Source organism: Xiphophorus hellerii, chromosome 10 (assembly GCF_003331165.1).
Source record: "Xiphophorus hellerii strain 12219 chromosome 10, Xiphophorus_hellerii-4.1, whole genome shotgun sequence".
In the NCBI taxonomy this organism is placed as follows: Eukaryota; Metazoa; Chordata; class Actinopteri; order Cyprinodontiformes; family Poeciliidae; genus Xiphophorus; species Xiphophorus hellerii.
The window spans coordinates 7,880,075-7,898,942 of record NC_045681.1 but is presented as its reverse complement, the minus strand read 5'-3'; the positions used below and the strand labels follow the sequence as shown (position 1 = coordinate 7,898,942).

Genomic DNA, 18,868 nt, shown 5'->3' with positions numbered 1-18,868 from the left:
TGGCAGTAGGTTTTACAGTATTTATGGTTATCAAAGTAAAGGGGATGAATATAAATGAACACTTCAGAATTTTATGTGTTAAAAAAAGAATATTTTCCTGTCACTTTGCAGATATATGATACTATGTATTTGTCAGTCACATAGTTTGAGTAAAATATGGAAGTTTGTGGTTGCATTGATTATGATACTTTTGCAAGAGACAGTTAGAAAAAAGCAATTGTGTTTTCACTTATAGAAGAAACAGAAACCACAGCAACAACTTTAGATGTGCTCGCACATCATAGCTTTTGCACTACAGATAATGTGACAGTTGTAAAAGTTCTGCTGCAGCAGAGGTAGACTGGCTCTGTGGTTGAATTGCGTTGTTTTTAAGATAACTGTGTACCACAGATATAAAGTCAGAGATTTTCCCATCACATTTCAAAGATGACAGAAGAAACCCACAGAGAAATATGGCATAGCCTCAGTTGCAACAAATACCCGAGTATTATAGGATTAAGTTGCTGCTGAGCAACACAGAACTGGATAAAATTGATCATCTGTGCTGGACCGCTCGGGGGTTTGCAGGCAAAGGACACATGTTGTTTCACAAGGTAAGATGCCTGCCTGCAATGCAGTGCGGTGCAAGCACAATCAGCAGTCATATCTGCACAGTGAAGGGCATATCTTTTTAGTTGAGCAACAAAGTGGCCAGCTGCAAAAGCATGCATCCATCCAAAACATTTGCTAAAATGCAGAAAACACTAAGGCTGGCTGAGTTTCTGCAAACAAAAGCAGCTAGGTAAACTAAATTCTGGTGAAAGCACAAGATGCTTCATGCCCAGGCTACATAAAAAAGGCTGGAAACAACAATGCTTTCTTCATAAAAGGAGATTCCATCAGCTAATAACAGCAGATTTCAAGACGTTGCGTCACAATAAAAAATATTATAACGTTCTCTTCTCAGGAGTCCTTCAGCTGCGGTCTCATATCACAGATGAAGTGATCAAACGGCGGCCCAGTTCACTTTGCTGCTGCAGGCTTCACAGCCAAATTGAGGCGCTGGATACTCAGCGAGATGCAGTAATTGGAGAATATAGCGGCACAGAAAAAAATAAATGGATTCGGTCGGATCACACTGCTGAGCAAAGCAGAACCCTGGAACAACAGAGTCTCTGCAGCATCTTATTGCTTCCTCCCCCCACAATCCATTTGCAAAACAAAGAGGCAGAAAGAGAGGAGGCGAGACTCCAGGTTGAGCTCTGCACAGATGCCCCGGGGACCTCAGAGCTTATGCTCAACTGTCTTTAACGTGCGGAACCTCAGTGCTTCTGCATACAGTGTTAGTCTTCTTGGAGACTCTTCTTCTAACACAAAATCTGGCAAGTGGGCTATTTTCGCTTTGTAGAAACTCGACTCATCAGTATTGATTTGCAAACACACACAAAAAAAGTTCTCAGCATACACAAACAGTTGAATGAACTTAAATCATGTTTGGTCTTGGCACACTGACCTCACTCAGAGGATTTTCAATCAATATTGAATGTGGCGACAAGAGGCTGGGAAAATAAAATCTGCTTCAATAAATTTGAACAAACAGACTTTTTCGCCTGAAGGAAGAAAAACAAACTTTGTAAGTTTCACATTTTAAACTGAACACTGTATTCCGAAACCTATCTGGCAACCTTTGAAAGCCAGCAAAGCCATCTTTCTGTGCACTGAATGCAACAGGATTTATTGAATACGGTGAGCACTATTCAAAAAATGACTGCTTATACTAAGACAAGCTACTGCATAATGTGAATATTTTAAGTATATCTTTGAGTTTTAATGTAACTTATTTTATTGTTAAAATTACTGATCAATTAAGTAGAAATATTTCAAATTTTTTATATACTGTATATATATATATATATATATATTTAACTTCTCTGGATCAAATATCTACAGATATAAACCAATCACATTGTCTAAAATATCCATCCATCCAGCCATCCACGATAGGTACTACTTTGTGTAAACCACTTAAGAATTATCAGATCAATACCATATTTCACTAACTGAATATTGTCTTCTTCTTTTGTAAAAAAAAAACAAACAAAAAAAACTTTATATATACAAATTTACAAGACAATTGTGTATTTGTTATATTTTGTTTTTTATATATATTTATATTTTAAATCTTTATTTACATTTACATTTATTGCGAGCAAAGAAGTACCGGAGCCCAAACTTGGAGAATAAAGCTAAATTTCTTATTTTGACATAAAAGAATATCTGCCTATAAAGTCATCGTGAACTTTTGTATTAATCTTTTAAACTTGGTTGAAAAATACTAGCAATCCTGCAAATTTGCATCTGAAAAAGTTTGGCATTTTGTCATGACAAATGTGTAAAAAGAGTGTCTACGGTGCAACTGTGCAGTTGTAATTACTGCACTCATTAGTATTGTCAACAAGCATGTTATGAAACACTACAGCCATTTATCAATCCTTGTAATCATGGGTTTAGTTGTTAGGAGGCCTATTTGAACAAATGTGCAAGCTGTTTAAACATGTCCGCTGACTGACAGGTCCACTGAAGCCCCTTTCAAACTGTCAGACAGAAGTTTGAACATCAGCAGCTCAGTTAAAAGAACATTTTGATGAGAAGCGGACCATTTGAATTGGCACAGGGTTCTCAATAAGGGTCCTCACAGGGCCATCTAAGTTAAATATGCTAGCCGGCTGATTACATTTAATTCTGCGCGCCTGCCATAGCAATGAGGACAAATTGGGTTGTTGTGGCTGCTGATAATGCTAATCTCCTGCAGCGGCAGGGGGAAATTACAGTAAAACACGGATGCACACTGAGATGCCACATTATGGCTCCAGGAAAGGCTCTATCATGGAGAAATGAGATTCTTGTGGGTTATTTCAACTGAGGGAAAAAAAACTATTAACACTTTAGCTCTGCTCTGTATCCTCGCCATAAGATTTGCATGATTACGGTCATTCTGATCTCCCTTTGCAGTTTGTATCCATTACTCTGTCAGCTCAGCAAACTACAAGTTTCTCTGACATAGACACAAACAAATACATCCTCCAAACACCTAACATACTTGTACGCTGACAGGATCAGAGTCCTTTCTATGTGTGTCCTTGACACCTCCTTGCATTGCACAGTTAATACAAAGAGGAGGCTCAGTTCTTCCATACGCAGCTTTGGGGCAGACAAGCCCCTCTTGTCCGGAGTGAGCACACAGAAGATGGTGAATGAGCCTGTTTCTCCCCAGGCAAGAGCATGTCCTCAGCTTTTGTAGCTGCCTGGCCTAATTGTAAGGTACCTGTCATCCTGTTTCAACAGTGAGTGATTTGTGGCCTAGAGCAAAGAATGTATCAATGCCAGGTTGAACCCAAGCACCTTATATTATTATATCTATTTTTACGCAGAACAAGTCATATAGCTGCGCCGCTTAGATTAGCTGTTCACTTAGTGCAGCTCCACCCCTGACAGTTCATGGCAATAATGGCAACAGCAAAAAGACATACATCAAAAATACTACACCACCCAAGGCAAACATGATTATATTTAGGACAACCTTGCTCGGCAGACTCAATACAAATCCACCTGGCTAATGTATAAACAGCTATGTTTGCAGGCTGTTTTCCAGGTTTAATAATCTCCACTGAGATAATCGCTCCCATTCACTAACTCTCTCTGTGCAGAGAATTTTTAGAATGCAAAGCTATCGCTGTAGTGTTTGCCTACTGATGTAAAAACTGCATCTATCCTTTCTGTTTGTGACTGATGACAAGAAAGGTCACTGCAGTCATCTGATCATAATTTCATTGTGCTTCAGAGACACATATATGTCGAGGGAACAAAAATATGGCTTCTTATCTTCATGTGTCTTTTGTCTGGACAGATCTTTGCTTTATTTTATGCTAACTAGCTGATAAAACATATTGCTGTAGGAGCACAAATTGTGAATGTATTTACTGGAACAGCTTTAAAGCAATTTCTGGACAAAGCAATTTTAAGTGGAAGAAAAATGGCTCATGGTTTTCAAAAAAGATTTGAAAGTGTCCAACAATTTTCTTCAGCATCTATACATTAAAACCCATGAATAAAATCTCATGCAACCAATTGCCTTCAGAAGTTTAATTAGTTAATAACTCCATCTCTGCATAATAAGGTCTCAGTATAAATTCAGCTGTTCTGTATAGGTTAGAAAACAATATCCAAAGCTTTGTACATCTCAAAGAGCGCTCATCTAATCCATCATTTGAAAATAGAACAGTTTGGCCCCTTCACTATGGCTCTTTCAAAAGCAAAGTAGAAATATTTTTAAACATAAACATATTAAGAAAGAGCAGTTTCAAAAGTTCTTATCAATGTTTCAAGACGAAATATCCTTTTATTGTTCCACAGTGGGAAAAAGTGGCAGACAATCGAAAAATCTAGATTCACACAAAGATAAAAAATAAAATAAAAAAAAAACAGGACTAAGAATAATAAGAATTGCACAGTTTGGAAAAATTATAACATAAAGTATTGTGCTGTTATTAAAAATAGCATACTAGTCAAAAAAAATATCCAATTGTGCAAAATGCGTCTGTGCATTAAAAACTCAGCAGTCTATTTACCAGAAGTGAAGATAAAACCGTGCAAACAACAGAGATGTGCAAATAGCAGAAATGTTATTTGAAATGAGAAAAACTGTGCAAATAACAAGAGAAATATTAAAACCAACTGAGAATGTAGGGAGCAGTGATGGTTATAGACTGTTGCTGGGAGGAAGTACTTCTAAAACAGAAGGGCTCCAATGGTACAAGGCCTTTAAGAGCAGTTTATGTTTTTTTCTCTCTTTTTATTCAAATTATGTCCTTTTTATTTCTAAGTGGGCTATCTCTCTTTCTTTATTTTCCATATTTATGGAAAGGCTCACCAACCTGGCCTTTCTATAAACTTTGTAAAAATTTGACAATGTATGTTGTTCTAAATTCTGAAAACTAAAATAACTTTTGGTTAATTACATTTTAATTAAACAAATTAATTATTTTTTTTATTATTAAACAAATTAAAATTAAACATTTTCAGGTAGATTTTCACAAAGTACCAGAGTTTACTGCTCAAAAGCATCAAAAAGTTGCAAGCCATCTCTAACTGCCTTTATATTTCACTTTCCATTAGAATAGTGTTGAGCAATATTTCTTTTGGCTCTCTGAAGGATCTTCTCTTTATTAATCTACACTTTAACTGCTTCTTTGCAGATTTTTGACTCCGTTCCTGTACCTTTTCTAAATTAAATTGAATCTTGGCTGCATCCCTACATCTGCAACAGAACAAAGAATCAATTTTAAATCGCCTCTTTAGACAAACTGTTGCTTTCAGCCTGTGGTAAAGACACAATTTGTTCCTATTTCCTTCTATGAAATCTATGAAAAACACTAAAGATAACACAGCCTGACAGACAGAAAATTGTATTTAGCACCAACAAGATGAATTCTAAATAGCTCTAAGCTAAAAACTTGGCATACGCTACAGAAAATGCTCAGCCCTCTGGTCCTGTGTCTGTTATCTTAATTGGATTTCTGTCATCTTTTTGAAATACTTCACTTATAGATGCTGCTCATCTAACGGTTTGACATTTTTGCATTGTACTGTAGGTGTAATTAAACACTTCTAGCAAACAACCTAAAGTGCAAAGCTGAATAATTTATAGTTTGATTTCAAATAACTTTGTCATATTCACTGTATTACACAGCAATCTTGGTAGAGTCAGTCGACAATTAACAGCATTTTGTTATGACTGTTGCCTTTACTCTGCCTTGATTGCTTGATTCAGCAGCTAAATGTTAGTGCTTACTCCTGCTGGTAATGCTTGTTCCAGGGTCCAACTGTGACACAGCTTTTTGCCATCCTAAACGCGCTTCATTTCACACCAAGAGCCTTTCTGCAGCTGCATATTGTCAGCCAGACAGGACAGTGCAAGCCAAATTAAGCTGACCACATATTTCCGTGACAATCGCTCACATTGTGAGAAAATGGCTTTTGATGTTTAATTGTTTGTACGTGGTTTAAATGTTTTGACACCAGATTTCTGCTTCTGCAGAGATGTAATTATATGACTAAGACACTTATGAAGTTATTAGTGTTCCCTTGCCTGACATGTTATCTATTCTGTGCTGGGTAATCCTCCCTAGAAGTAATCCACACATTTTAAGTAGATGTGGGACCACTTTAAACCAATATCAGCATTCTATCCCATATAGATATTTTTTTTAAATTGGATCTCAGGCTAAAGTCATCAATTCATCCACAAATCCATACTCCTAGGCACTGTGCTGCTGATCCTATTTTGGCCGTTTTTGTTCTGAATCATTAAGCTGAAATTTACAATGTTGGTATTTAGGTATTAAAATATCCATACTTGTCATGTTCCGTGTTTTTCTGTGTGTTTATTTTGAGTTTCCTGTGTCTCTGAGTCTCCGTGTTGTCCTGTCTCCCTTTGATTACTCCCAGGTGTTTCTCGTTCCCTAATTACCTCCTGTGTATTTAGTCTCACCTGTGGCTCTGTGTTTTGTCGGGTCCTCGTCGTTTGTCGCGTCATTTCTGTCTGCCTGTTTATTTGCCAAGTATATTTCTGTTGCTACCGGTGTGAGCCCTGGCTTCTGCTCAGTTGTACTGCCAGAACTTTGTGGACTGTTTGGAGCATGACTTATTATTAAAATTACCATCTTTCACTTCAACCTGGGTCTACAGCATCTGCCTCACCACCTTCACCACCGCACTTCATGACAATACTAGTGTCATAAAAGTCTGATATATATATAAATATATTCTGTTTTACATAATCAACACTTTTCAAATCATTAAACAAATTTGACAAACAAAAAAAGATAATCTGATTAAATAAGAAAATCTGTTTGAAATGATGATTTCATTTATTAACAAAAACAAGCAGTCTAAGTCAATCTGTCTCTATGTAAAGAAGTTAAATCCTCCTAAAGCTTATTACAGGCTGTACCTCCCCTGGCAGCAACAACTGCTATCAAGCATTTGCATAGACTGGCAATGATTTATGGTTAGCTGTGGATGAATTATGGCCCAGTCTTCTTTGAAGATTTGTTTTAAATCAGGCACAGATGAGGCCTGTTTAAGGTCACACCAGAGAATCTGCATCAGAATGCAGTAGATATAATAATTTTTGTATGCTTACGCAAACAAAATTCAGCTTTTTTAGAAGTTCTAAAGGTGATGTTCCTCTGTGTCGTTACATTAAAGTCATACGCATGTGGACTGCACCCAGACAGAACAGTTACACAGACCACAATTCCTACAAATCTCCTTTTTCCAAGGAGGTACAACTGTGCTGCTCTAAATTACATTCACCCAAGGGGAATTCATCAGAACATAGATATGTGCAGGGCACCTTCAAATCAGAAAGCTAATAATAAAAACTCCTGAAATACAGGGAACAGCCTACCGGAGGACTGCACTGACCTTTAATAACAATCATCCACGTTCACCTGAGGATAAACTGTGAGACCTTTTATGCAAATCTGTATGTTTCATTTTACCTCATTCTTATGATGCATTGGGGTCATATTAATGGCTCTAAAATTATGTATTATGTCAAAGAATATTATTTCAGATTACATGTCCATCCTATGCAGCCAATATTGCTTTATTAACTAGATTTCTTTGCTTCCTCTTGTATGATGGATGATTCTTTTGTCTGTTAGCAACCTTTGATGATGTATGAAAACTAATAAACATCTTTATCGAGAAGAAACTTGCTCAACTGATCAAGCTGACTGAGAGTGGATGAATGAAATGTAGTGTGCCTGGGGACAGAGCGATTAGCCAAGTACAACTGGGTGGTGCTTAATTTATATTTTTTATTCCTAGTTTCTCCATTTGCACAAATTTTGCTCTCATTTGCTGTATTTGAGCGATTCTATTGTTATATATATATATATATATATATATATATATATATTGCATTTAGAATTACTTCCAGTAATTATTTTGTTTTACTGAGTTAAGAGACAAATAAGAACAAAATGTGAAAAGAGTAAATGTCATTGTTTCAATTTTTTTGAAACTTTATTTTCAGCTCTGTGCTGTGATTCCCAATGCTAAGCATTCAGCTGACTGCCCCTCAGAAAGTCCTGCAAAGTTCCTGAATAAGGCTGGAAAATAATCCACTGTTTCATCACCAGCTCGTGAAAAAGCAATAAAACAGTTCTGTTTGTTTGTCAAAATTCTGGATCATCTATCGAATCTTGGGTGTGCCGTCATGCCAGCTATAAGCGAAGACAGATTCACGGAGAGGCAGTATTTATCACTCTGCCTGCAGCAAGGCATAGAGGGGAGCTTCATGAGTACAGAGACAACTCAGGCAGATGCCACTATAAATAATGCATGAACAATGGAGCCAGAAGAAGAGCCTTGGAACAGCTAATTATTCAGCCCGACATTTTCAGAAACTCACATCGAAGTTAACAGCTGAAAAAGATGGAACTCAGGCCATCACTGCTGCTGCTGATACTTCTGCTGCTGATTTGTGTGCTTCCACACTAATGTCAGCACGGCTAGGCTCAATTAGGAAACATATTAATCTACAAACATTTTTTCCTATTACAACAAATAGTTTTATGATAATTGGATGAATACATAAATTGAAATGTTATGTGACAGCAATTGGAAAAGTTTAAGGAGTATGAATACTTTTACAAGTTTTTTTAATTTATTTTTTTATTTTGAGAGACATAAATTAGTATCTGGAGGGGGGAACTTCTCTACAGGAGCAACACAAAGCATTGTTTACACTCAATTAAGAGCCACCCACACTTGTGGTGGAAAGACAACAGCATCTCCGTTCCTCTCCCTCTCTTTTGCTTGTGAAAACTGAAAATTTGACGGGTCGATTTTCAGATAACTATCCGCTTATTTAAGTGTCACGGTTTTTTCCCAAACATAATTTCCACCCAGCGATGTGGCACTCTATCAAAACTGGAAAGAGGCCTCATAATATTCACATAATCGCATACATCCTCCGTGCTCTAACTTTTCATATCTGTAATTACAGTGGCCATTAGCACTGAAGCATAAATCCTGCGGGAAGCTAATAAATGGTGGAGGATGATTACAGGAGCTGAAAACCCTCTACTGACAGCGGCTCTTTGAGCTGAATGAGCTCACTGTCAAGATGCAGCAGCATCTTATTTGCTGAAAAATAGAGCCTTCCCTGGTCCTCCATTTATCAAGACTTCAATCAGGAGCGACCTGTTGAAGGGTCAGTGAACAAGCCACTGATGTTGTCTCATTTATAGGAGCGTGCCATAAATAATGTATATGAAGCAGGTTGGTTATGGGAGTTTAATTGGAAGTTAATTAGTGACTTTCACAGGACATGAGAGAATTCAGTGGAATAATGTTTGGCACAACACTTTAGCTTTGAAGCGGCTTTTCACTGGAATGCATTAATGAATATAATAACGAGTAATTTCTGTTTCCTAAGAAGTTTAAATATCAGTTAGTGAATCAAGCCTTTTTTAATTAAAAAACAACATTAATGCTTGATTTACAGTACAGACCAAAAGTTTGGACACACCTTTTAATTCAATGAGTTTCCTTTATTTTCATGACTATTGACATTGTAGATTCACACTGAAGGCATCAAAACTATGAATAACACATGTGGAAATATGCACTAAACAAAAAAGTGTAAAACAACTGAAAATACCCCTTATATTCTAGTTTCTTCAAAGTAGCAACCTTTTGCTGTGATTACTGCTTTGCACACACTCTGCATTTTCTTGATGAGCTTCAAGAGGTAGTCACCTGAAATGGTTTTCACTTCATAGGTGTGCCCTGTCAGGTTAATAAGTGGGATTTCTTGCCTTATAAATAGTCATGAAAATAAAGAAAACCCATTGAATTAGAAGGTGTGTCCAAACTTTTGGTCTGTACTGTATATTTCACAGTATATTTATTTTCTAAAAAATATAATAAAATTGGACAACCTTAGGATTTCATTAATCTGGAGATGGAGGCACCAATGAAAACCCAAAGCCAAATTGTTCTCGACCTTAAAATGCAACAAGGGCAAAAGTAAATAAAATTATCCCATTGGACACAGGCAGGCAACCTATATAATTGAGGTTATCAATGCTGTCTAACTGTTGCAAAAGTTCAAAATCCCTACAGTCTTCATTATGAAATAATTGACTGACTAAGCAGTAAGCCATGTGCAAATATATGCAAATTAAGATTGAAACACACTTAACAAAATGAGACAAAACAACGTGACTAAACTTTAGATACTGGCATTCCATAATTTGAATGGAATAGAAATAAGATAATTTAATAATTTAATTTGATGTTGGTAGGAATTCTTCAGTAGCTTAAGAAAGGCTCAACTACAGAGTTCAGAAATTGCTCCACAGCAAGCCTTGGAAAAGAACTGGAACTGGTCTGTTGAAAAAAATAACCATCTGTTTCGTCTAGTATTAACTTTAGGACTCAAAAACCATGCCAGGTCTTTGCTGATCCAGAAGAAATAACAGTTGATAGGGGAATGGAGACAAGCTCGAAAAGCAATTCAATGTTACAAAATGTTTTAATGGAATCAGTTTATCAGCTCTGATCGAGGTGTCAAACTCCAGTCCTCAAGGGCCGGTGTCCTGTAGTTTTTAGTTGTGCCACAGGTACAAAACACTGGAATGAAATGGCTTAATTACCTCCTCCTTGTGTAGATCAGTTCTCCAGAGCTTTGCTAATGACCTAATTATTATATTCAGGTGTGGTGCAGCAGAGGCACATCTAAATGTTGCAGGACACCGGCCCTCAAGGACTGGAGTTTGACACCCCTGCCCTAAACTGTTGTAGAAAAACCAAACAGGACAAGAGAAACTGAATTTGCTGATGCATCTTCCAAATATCTCAACATGTAGCTGAGGTATATGAAAGCCTATGTACTTTAAATTGTTTTAATCCAAAATCAATGCACTATTATTATCCATATAAGCCTGGAACAAGTGACAATGCAGAGATAATATGTTATGCTACAATATTCACATTGCCAAGAGGCTAACGAAACCACCAGAGTAAAGTTAATAAAACTACAAATCAAGTTATTTCCATGCACCAATAAAAGAAATAACATCAGTAATTAATATTAATATCTAAAAGAACAGAGTAGCCAGCTGAAAAACATCTTATACATTTCCATCAGTAAAACCATGGCTGGCTGAGTCCACTTGCCAGGACTCAGCTCTGGCAGGTGGAAACCTTAAACAGTGCTCTATAGTGGGCTAAGACTCTGCAGAGCTTCTTAATGAGGTCCCTATCTGCAATGCTCAGAGAGATGGGAAAATCTGGCTGAATAAAAAAAGTACACAGTAATTTATTTGAGCAATGGCATGAGCTTCTTAGCAGATTGATATAAATTATATATATATATATATAAATGAATGAGACTGCATTCAAGTATATTTTGTGCAAGACGAGGCACTTAATGACAGCTATAAGGTCTTCCTTATGAGACCCTGTAACTGCCATTGAGTGAAGAGTTATTGTAGAGAGGCAGAGCAGCTCTAGTTTTGGATGGACAGACGGCCGGATGTGCTGTTCATCATGTCATGTCAACAAGGCTTTTTTTAATCCTGTCTTTATTTCATGTAGGTACAAATCCATCTGTTTTTCACACCTCATATTTGTCGAGAAGGTAAACAAATGCAACCTTCACATTTCAGATGGAGTATTTCAATGCCCCGAACAGCAGATTACTGTCCTGTCTGAGCACAAGCTAGCACACCCATCTGTTCACAGCATCACATCTTCACATATGCTGCAGTCAATCCTTCTCTTTTTTCTTCCTTTCCGTTTTGTTTGATAACGAAGATGGATTTTTTTTTTTTTTGACTTTTCTTGACTGAAATGCCACCATTTCCTGAACAAGAGGTCATGATGCTACAGTGCAGCATTTTACCAAACACATTGACATTCAAAAACCTATCACAACCATGACTTTTCAAAGGAAATTCACTGTAGATTAATAAAACTTTAATGAACCTAATCTACAAAGGTTTTTCTTTTTCATTATTATTTGACATTTAGGAGAGCGTGTTAGATTCCGGATGTACTAAAGTCAATTCAATCTGACAACCTCTTAAAAATCGTTAGGATTTTCTGTAATTGCCATAGAGTGTGTAATATTATCCAGCAAGATACACAAAAATCATGAGGTTAAAACAGAATTTTCATGGTCTTAAGTGTTATATTAATTTTATTTAACATTTAGTTTGATGAATTTCACACCTATTTAAAATATTTCTCATTTTTTTAAACACTAAAAAGTAAATTGTAAGTTAAAGTCCTACCAGACATTATGTATAAAGAATATCTTGACCAGGATATCTGATATTTGCTAACTACATCCTGATTCAAAAACAAAGGAGCTTCTCAATAAACTAAGATATAATCAGAAATTTGATATTTACTTATTTCAGTGACAAAATTCAAAACAGAAAACTCATAATTTCACTTCATTCCAGTTAATTTCAATGATTATGGCTTAAAGGTAATAAAAACTCGAAATTTAACTCATTACAACATTTTAATGTTAAATGAAACACTTGAAATATAGGCCTCAGTGTATAATGAGTGTATAGATGAGTTTCACTTTTTCTGAGCTCAAATACTAAAAGACATTAACTTTTTATTAATATTGTAATTTGTTGAGATACAGCTGTACAAGCATCCCCTCTTAAACCTACAATATTCATTAAGGACAATAAATGGTCTGACCCACTCAGCCTCGATCCAAAATGTTCCAAAAAAAATCTTATTTGTCTTTTGTAATTTGTAGAGGACTGAAGGTAAATTTTATAGCCAAGAACAAATGTACTCAGGATATTGCAGGTGGGCATACTGCCAGAAGCCCCCACCATGAGGCCTCATCCCAAATCTGTTCAACCCTTCAGTTCGCCAAACACTCATCCAAACAGACAGGTGAGGCACACCGCTTCAAGCTCCAGGAGGGGTGATATGTAAATTTGCTTGGTGGCTGAGATTTGCGATTCAATTACAAATTCTCTTGAGATCCAGTTGTGCGGACATCGCGAGCACCCTCACGTAGCACCGAAGGCGGTAAAAGACGCTGGAAATTTTCTCTGGCCGACACTGATAAGACTATCTGCCTGAGCTGATATTTCCCAGCAGTGAGATCAAACAGCTGCTGGATGTTAAGGTGGAGGCTTGCATGGATTTCAGACTGCTCACCAGCTTCTCCAAAGAGATCTTAAACATGAAGTTTATGCCACGGATTTATCTGTCTTTTGTCACACTAAGGTCACCTTACATCAGACTATATACCCTGAAATAGTTAAGTTTTTAATATATGGTTCCTAAGAAAAAAATATGCTCCTGTCAAACACTTAAACACAGTAACATACATGTACAAGTCAATTCAGTCATTACATTAGAAGATTTCAGGTAAAAATAAGTGACAGCATAACTTAACCTGGCATAAATTCACTTTTCAATATTTAATATACAATCTTTCTACCTTTCGATTGTTTTTTAATAACATTGTTTTTTAATAATGTAACAATAACATTAATAACATGATTTTCTTAAATGTTCTGTGTCAAGACAGCCATATTCAATAAATTAAAAGTCTTAAGAAGTATATTTACTTCAGTAGCTCCATTAAATAAGTGAAACACATTATATATATATATATATTAATAACATCCAGAATTATATTTCCAAGCCTTAATTTATGTTATTATGATGATTTTTCACTTATGAAAACAAAACATTTAAGGTTACAGTAGATCCACTGATCAGGTAGAAGAATTTACCAACAGGACAACAAATACGGCTCTTATGGAAAAATAGCAAGAAGACAGTCCTTTTTTTTTTCCATTTTTTTCTCCAAAGAGTTTTTGCGGCGCTACTGGCTCGTATTTTTTGTACAGTAGGCAGACAGGAAGGAGGGAAGACATGCGGTAAAGGTCGTCGGGACCGGGAGTCGAACCCGCGACGTCCGCGTCGAGGACTAAGGCCTCCAAACGTGGGGCGTGCTAACCCCCTGCGCCACCACAGCACGCCCCAAGAAGACAGTCCTTGATCAATGAAAGCCATGAAAAGTATTTTGAGTATTTTCATACCATAGAGACACAGTGAGCTACAGAGAAACATGGTGGTGGCAGCATCATTTCTCGAAAATGCTGTACTTCAGCAAGGACAGGTAAATAATTTAGAATTGATAACAAGACATAAGGAGCAAAATGCAGGGCAATACTGGAAGAAACATGTGTGGCTGCAAAGTGACCCAAGAATGTGGAGGAGGTTCACCTTCAAGTAGGAGGACAGCCCTAAACAAACAGCCAGTGGTGAGATAACAGCAGATTCATGTGTTTGTCATGATCGCTAAATGTTATGTTTCAATGTTTTTGGATTGTGTCTATTTTGGGTTGTTCATTATTGTCATTAAGGTATTTCCATATTATTCAATTAATTAGTGTGGAAGCTCTTAGCTCTTTCTGAAGTTCTGTTCTTTGTGTATGTTGGTTTTGATCTTGTTATTAATTTCTAGGTTTTGGTTAGTTAGATCCATTGTTTCCCTACTCAGCATCTCCTGTAACCATAAGCCATCCCTCCCTTCATTTCCTCCTTAGATTTTCCCCAGAACTGTTGTTCTCGTCCTGGTTCTCGTGTGCTTCCTTGCGATGTTAATGTCCTGTTCACATTTGGGTCCACATCCTCAGCACCAACACATATCAGTGTTGGAAAAGCCTGAAACTAAACCCAATTGGGAATTCAATTGGGAATCAGGTCTATCTTTTAAAGACCTGAACGTGCTTTTTAAAGACACTGATCTTTCAATCTGATTTTACAAAGAATGAACAAAATATCAGTCGTGTATGGCCTTAACTGGCAGAGACATAAAGACTGGCAGCTTTACAACTTAGGACTAAAGGTGGTTCTAGAAAATCTAGGTTTAAAGGGGGAGAATGCATCTTCTGATGTCAAAATGAGGAAAAATGCGTATGATGTCTCCAGTTTACAATTATCACACTTTGTGCCAGTCTTAAAAAGGCAAACATACCCCCCCCCCCCCCCCCCCCCCTGACACACACACCCACACACACACCCACACACCCCTACACACAAAAGGGTATGTATGTATATATATATATATATATATATATATATATATATATATATATATATATATGCCTTTTTATATATGCAAAAAAGGTAAAAGTGTGTAAAATCATCACATTCATTAGTTCGGAGGGGCGCGGACATGAGAGCGCGCGCTTATTCGGACTTGCAGTCTTGTCTAAAAAGATGAAAATTATAATCTCTCTAAAACATTTTTCGTAGCGACTAATGCGGATTAAAACGCAGCATTGTGTATGTAGTTTGGGGTGAGAGTTAACTTTGCGGCTTTACTCCACCAGGTGCATCCAAAGCGCCAGTGCGGAGGTATAAAGGCAGAAGAAAATACGGCACTCACATCTCTGAAGCGGTTCCAGTGTTTGGTCTTACGGCTGTACTGAGAGATGGTTGACAGCCATTGCTCATCTTCCATGAAATTCCCGACTCTCGCCGTCTCCTTCCCACTTTTCGCGTCCACCTGGAGCGAGACGCCCACCAGCAGGTACAGGCAAGCCACGGTTCTCACAGTCTCCATCATGTTGGTCAGGTCAGCTCGGTTTGGGATGTATCCTGCTCCTTCTGCCGCTGCTGTCCTCCAGCCACTGAACCACACGCAGGATTCCTGCTGCTGCCTCAACGCATTGACTGGAGAGGAGAGAGAGGAGGAAGAGAGGCAGGGAGGGAGGAGAGTAACGAAGAGTTCCAATACTGATTCTTTATTTGAGCTGGTTTCGTTATTTCAAAGGTTTATTTACGAGCGGAACCTTCAGCTGCATGTGAAGCACACAACTGGATCTTGAACCATTTGAATAACATCAGGTGATTTTTTTCAGTTGTTCAATTTAAAAAAATAAAAGTCCGATCTTGTACAAGACAGTGAAAAAAAGTATTTGCCCCGTTAAAGATTTGTTTTTTACTTTTTTTGTATCATTGCACACTTTCCTAGTGAATACAAGAAGTAGTTTTCAAATGATGATTTAATTTACTAAGGGAAAAAACTATCAAAACATGCAAACAAGTAATTTCCCCCTAAACCTAATTCCTGGTTGTGCCACCTTTTGCAGCTACTACTAAGCATTTCCATGAACAATGAGTCTCTTAAATCTGTGTGGAGAAACGTGTGGAAGAACTTTGGCTCACTCTTCCTTGCACAATTGTTTTTAAATCAACTCAATTGGATGTCACAATACATTAACTCAGTCATGCTTTAATCCAGATTAGATTACTCTAAAACACCCAAAGGTAGACTTGCTGATGAGGTCTGGATTATTATCTTGCTGCATAATCCTAGTGTTCTTGAGTTTAAGTTTTGTCAAAATGCACAAAAGTAAATACTTGAAATATTGTTGTTTGTACGTCAATTTAACATTTTGAAAAGAACAACAGAAATAATGAACTTCTTGATTATTTAAATGTATTTAAACAAGCGGAATCTTAATCTGCAAAACAATCATTAACATGGAACAGTGAGTGACATGTTGCTAATGCTTTGGAATATTCAATAAAATCCTTATGCATGTGAAGGTGAATTGATTTCTATAGCTCAGCCAAAGAGCAGAGAAAATATGGGGGAAGTGAGGAAGTGATGTCCAAACTGGTCTTTCCACACTGCTGAGGGGCGAGACTCCCTTGAGGCCAAGAGGCAAATGAGGTTCAATTTAGCTTAAAATGAGCTCAGTTTCATTCCTAATTGTGTTCATTAGCAGGAGAGGAAGAAATATAAGAGCTTCTCTACAGAGGTTTCAAAGTAATCCTTATCATTATTTTTGTGCTAACTATACTGACAAGCAGGACTTTAACAGGCACTGGGGAAAAAGCTTGTGATATGGCTATTTTGGGAATGGAAATTCAGACCTCATAATTACTATAACATAAATTGACTATCATTTAAAGATTAGTAATTGAGTCAAACACTCAGTGTTGGGATACAATGTTTTATTTGTGGTGGTTCATACTGGCCTTAAAAGGACAAATGAAAACAAAAACACAGTGGGAATGTCTTTTTTTTTTTTTCCAGAAAATGGTAGCATGCTGTTTAAAATCTAGCTTTCTGATAGAAATCTAGTAAAGTCCACTTCTAACATTTGTCTTTCATCCATTTGAGAGCAGTAAATATATGCAGCTTGTCCAAAATGACAATGGGTCCCTTTGGGTGTTTTTCTGATTAGTGCTTTGTTTGTCAATTCAGCTGGATTTTAAATCAAAATTCATTCTCAATAACTGGCTAAATCTGTTCAATATTCACACTTTGACCATAAAATGGATCAAACACTCAGAATAGACTACATTTACTGCAATATTTATGCAGTGTTACGTATAAAGTAACAATGTTATTTACTAAACTTAACATTTTATTAACATCTTATTGTGTATATTAGTAAGAGGTAGCAGCTGGCAATTAAAATCAGCATTTACAAATCAAGCAGCTATATCTATTGTAATTTAAGTTCCATTGCATTGTTTATTAATGTCACTTTTTTAGTTATAAGCAAAGATGTGTCTACCACGGCAAAAATATGCATTATGTCATACTGCATTTTAAACCGAGGATGAATTTTGGTATTCAGATTCAGCTGTTTATTTTTAAAAGGCTTATAAAACATTATACGGTTCATTTAAAAAATAAATAACACTGGGGGTGCTGTGGTGGCGCAGGGGCAAAGCATGACCCACGTTGAGGCCTTAGTCCTTGTAGCGGTGGTCGTAGGTTCGATTCCCGGCCTGGCGACGTTTGCCGCATGTCTTCCCCTTCTCTGATTACCCTGTTTCCTGTCAAACTACTTTCAAATAAAGGCCACTAGAGCCAACAAAACCTTAAAAAAAATAAATAAATAACACTGAATTAAACTTAATTTAACCAACATATTACTTCTTTTCTCATGAAGATTATATTTGTTTTACTTACCTATGTTTAGGTTCTGTATGTTGGGTCAGACCTAGAACCTAATCTTGTGGTGTAAAATCCGTTCAGGACTGGATCGGCCCATATTTGACCCAATCTGGGTCGCTCTATCTCATCAGTATTTAGAATGTACACTTTCAAATGTAACCACATATGAGATTACTTTTGTTATTAGTGTGGCTCTTTAAATTTAAATTCTGAGGACACAAGCTAGAAGACAGCTAAAATACACATTACTGACACTATGCTGAAAGTTAATTTTGAGGGGAATGAAAGTTTATTGCATTTGCTGTCTGACAGCAATGTTTGATTAGGATTTCACTGCACTGTACCAAATGGCGTTGAGATTTAGAGTATGGGCCTGAGCGAATAAAAAATTTATTATATCCGGGTTTTTTTTTATCCAGAATTTATGACCCACGGAGATTTACTGTACCTGCACATCATTCCCGCTGCTTCTATTAACTCTGCAAGCCCTCTCCTCTTCTCAGCGTTTCATCCCCTATGACGATAAACCTAATCCAGCACCCTCCCTGTTCGGATTCATTTAAGTTTAAGGTTACCAGTATTGGCCAAGGTTGAGTAGCCAGGGGCAGGATCACATTTCTGTCATGCTGCTTAGCTGGCAGAACAAACTCTTGACACTTGCATCAAAGTTGTCGATGTGGCAAATGTGTGCTTCTTTTATACGAGCATGTAGAGCCGCAGAACAGGGAGGCAAGGACAAGAGGAGAAATATCTCCAAGTGTAAAGCAGTATGTACATGAAAAATATAACGTGACAAGTTAAAAGGGTGCATTAACCAAAGCATAATGCTAAACG

General features: G+C 37.1%; 1 protein-coding gene across 2 annotated transcripts in view; it reads right to left on the bottom strand.

Moving 5' to 3' along the window:
- LOC116727153 (testican-2) overlaps nt 1-15,796 on the bottom strand; it is a 42,826-nt gene extending 27,030 nt beyond the window's left edge. The window contains exon 1 of one of the 2 annotated variants that reach the window (XM_032574368.1): nt 15,503-15,796. In XM_032574368.1, the coding sequence (XP_032430259.1) occupies nt 15,503-15,682 (180 nt within the window). In that variant the 5' untranslated portion in view covers nt 15,683-15,796. The remainder of the gene's footprint in view (nt 1-15,502) is intronic. The other variant, XM_032574367.1, reaches the window with a different exon arrangement.
- Nucleotides 15,797-18,868: the final 3,072 nt, after the last annotated feature.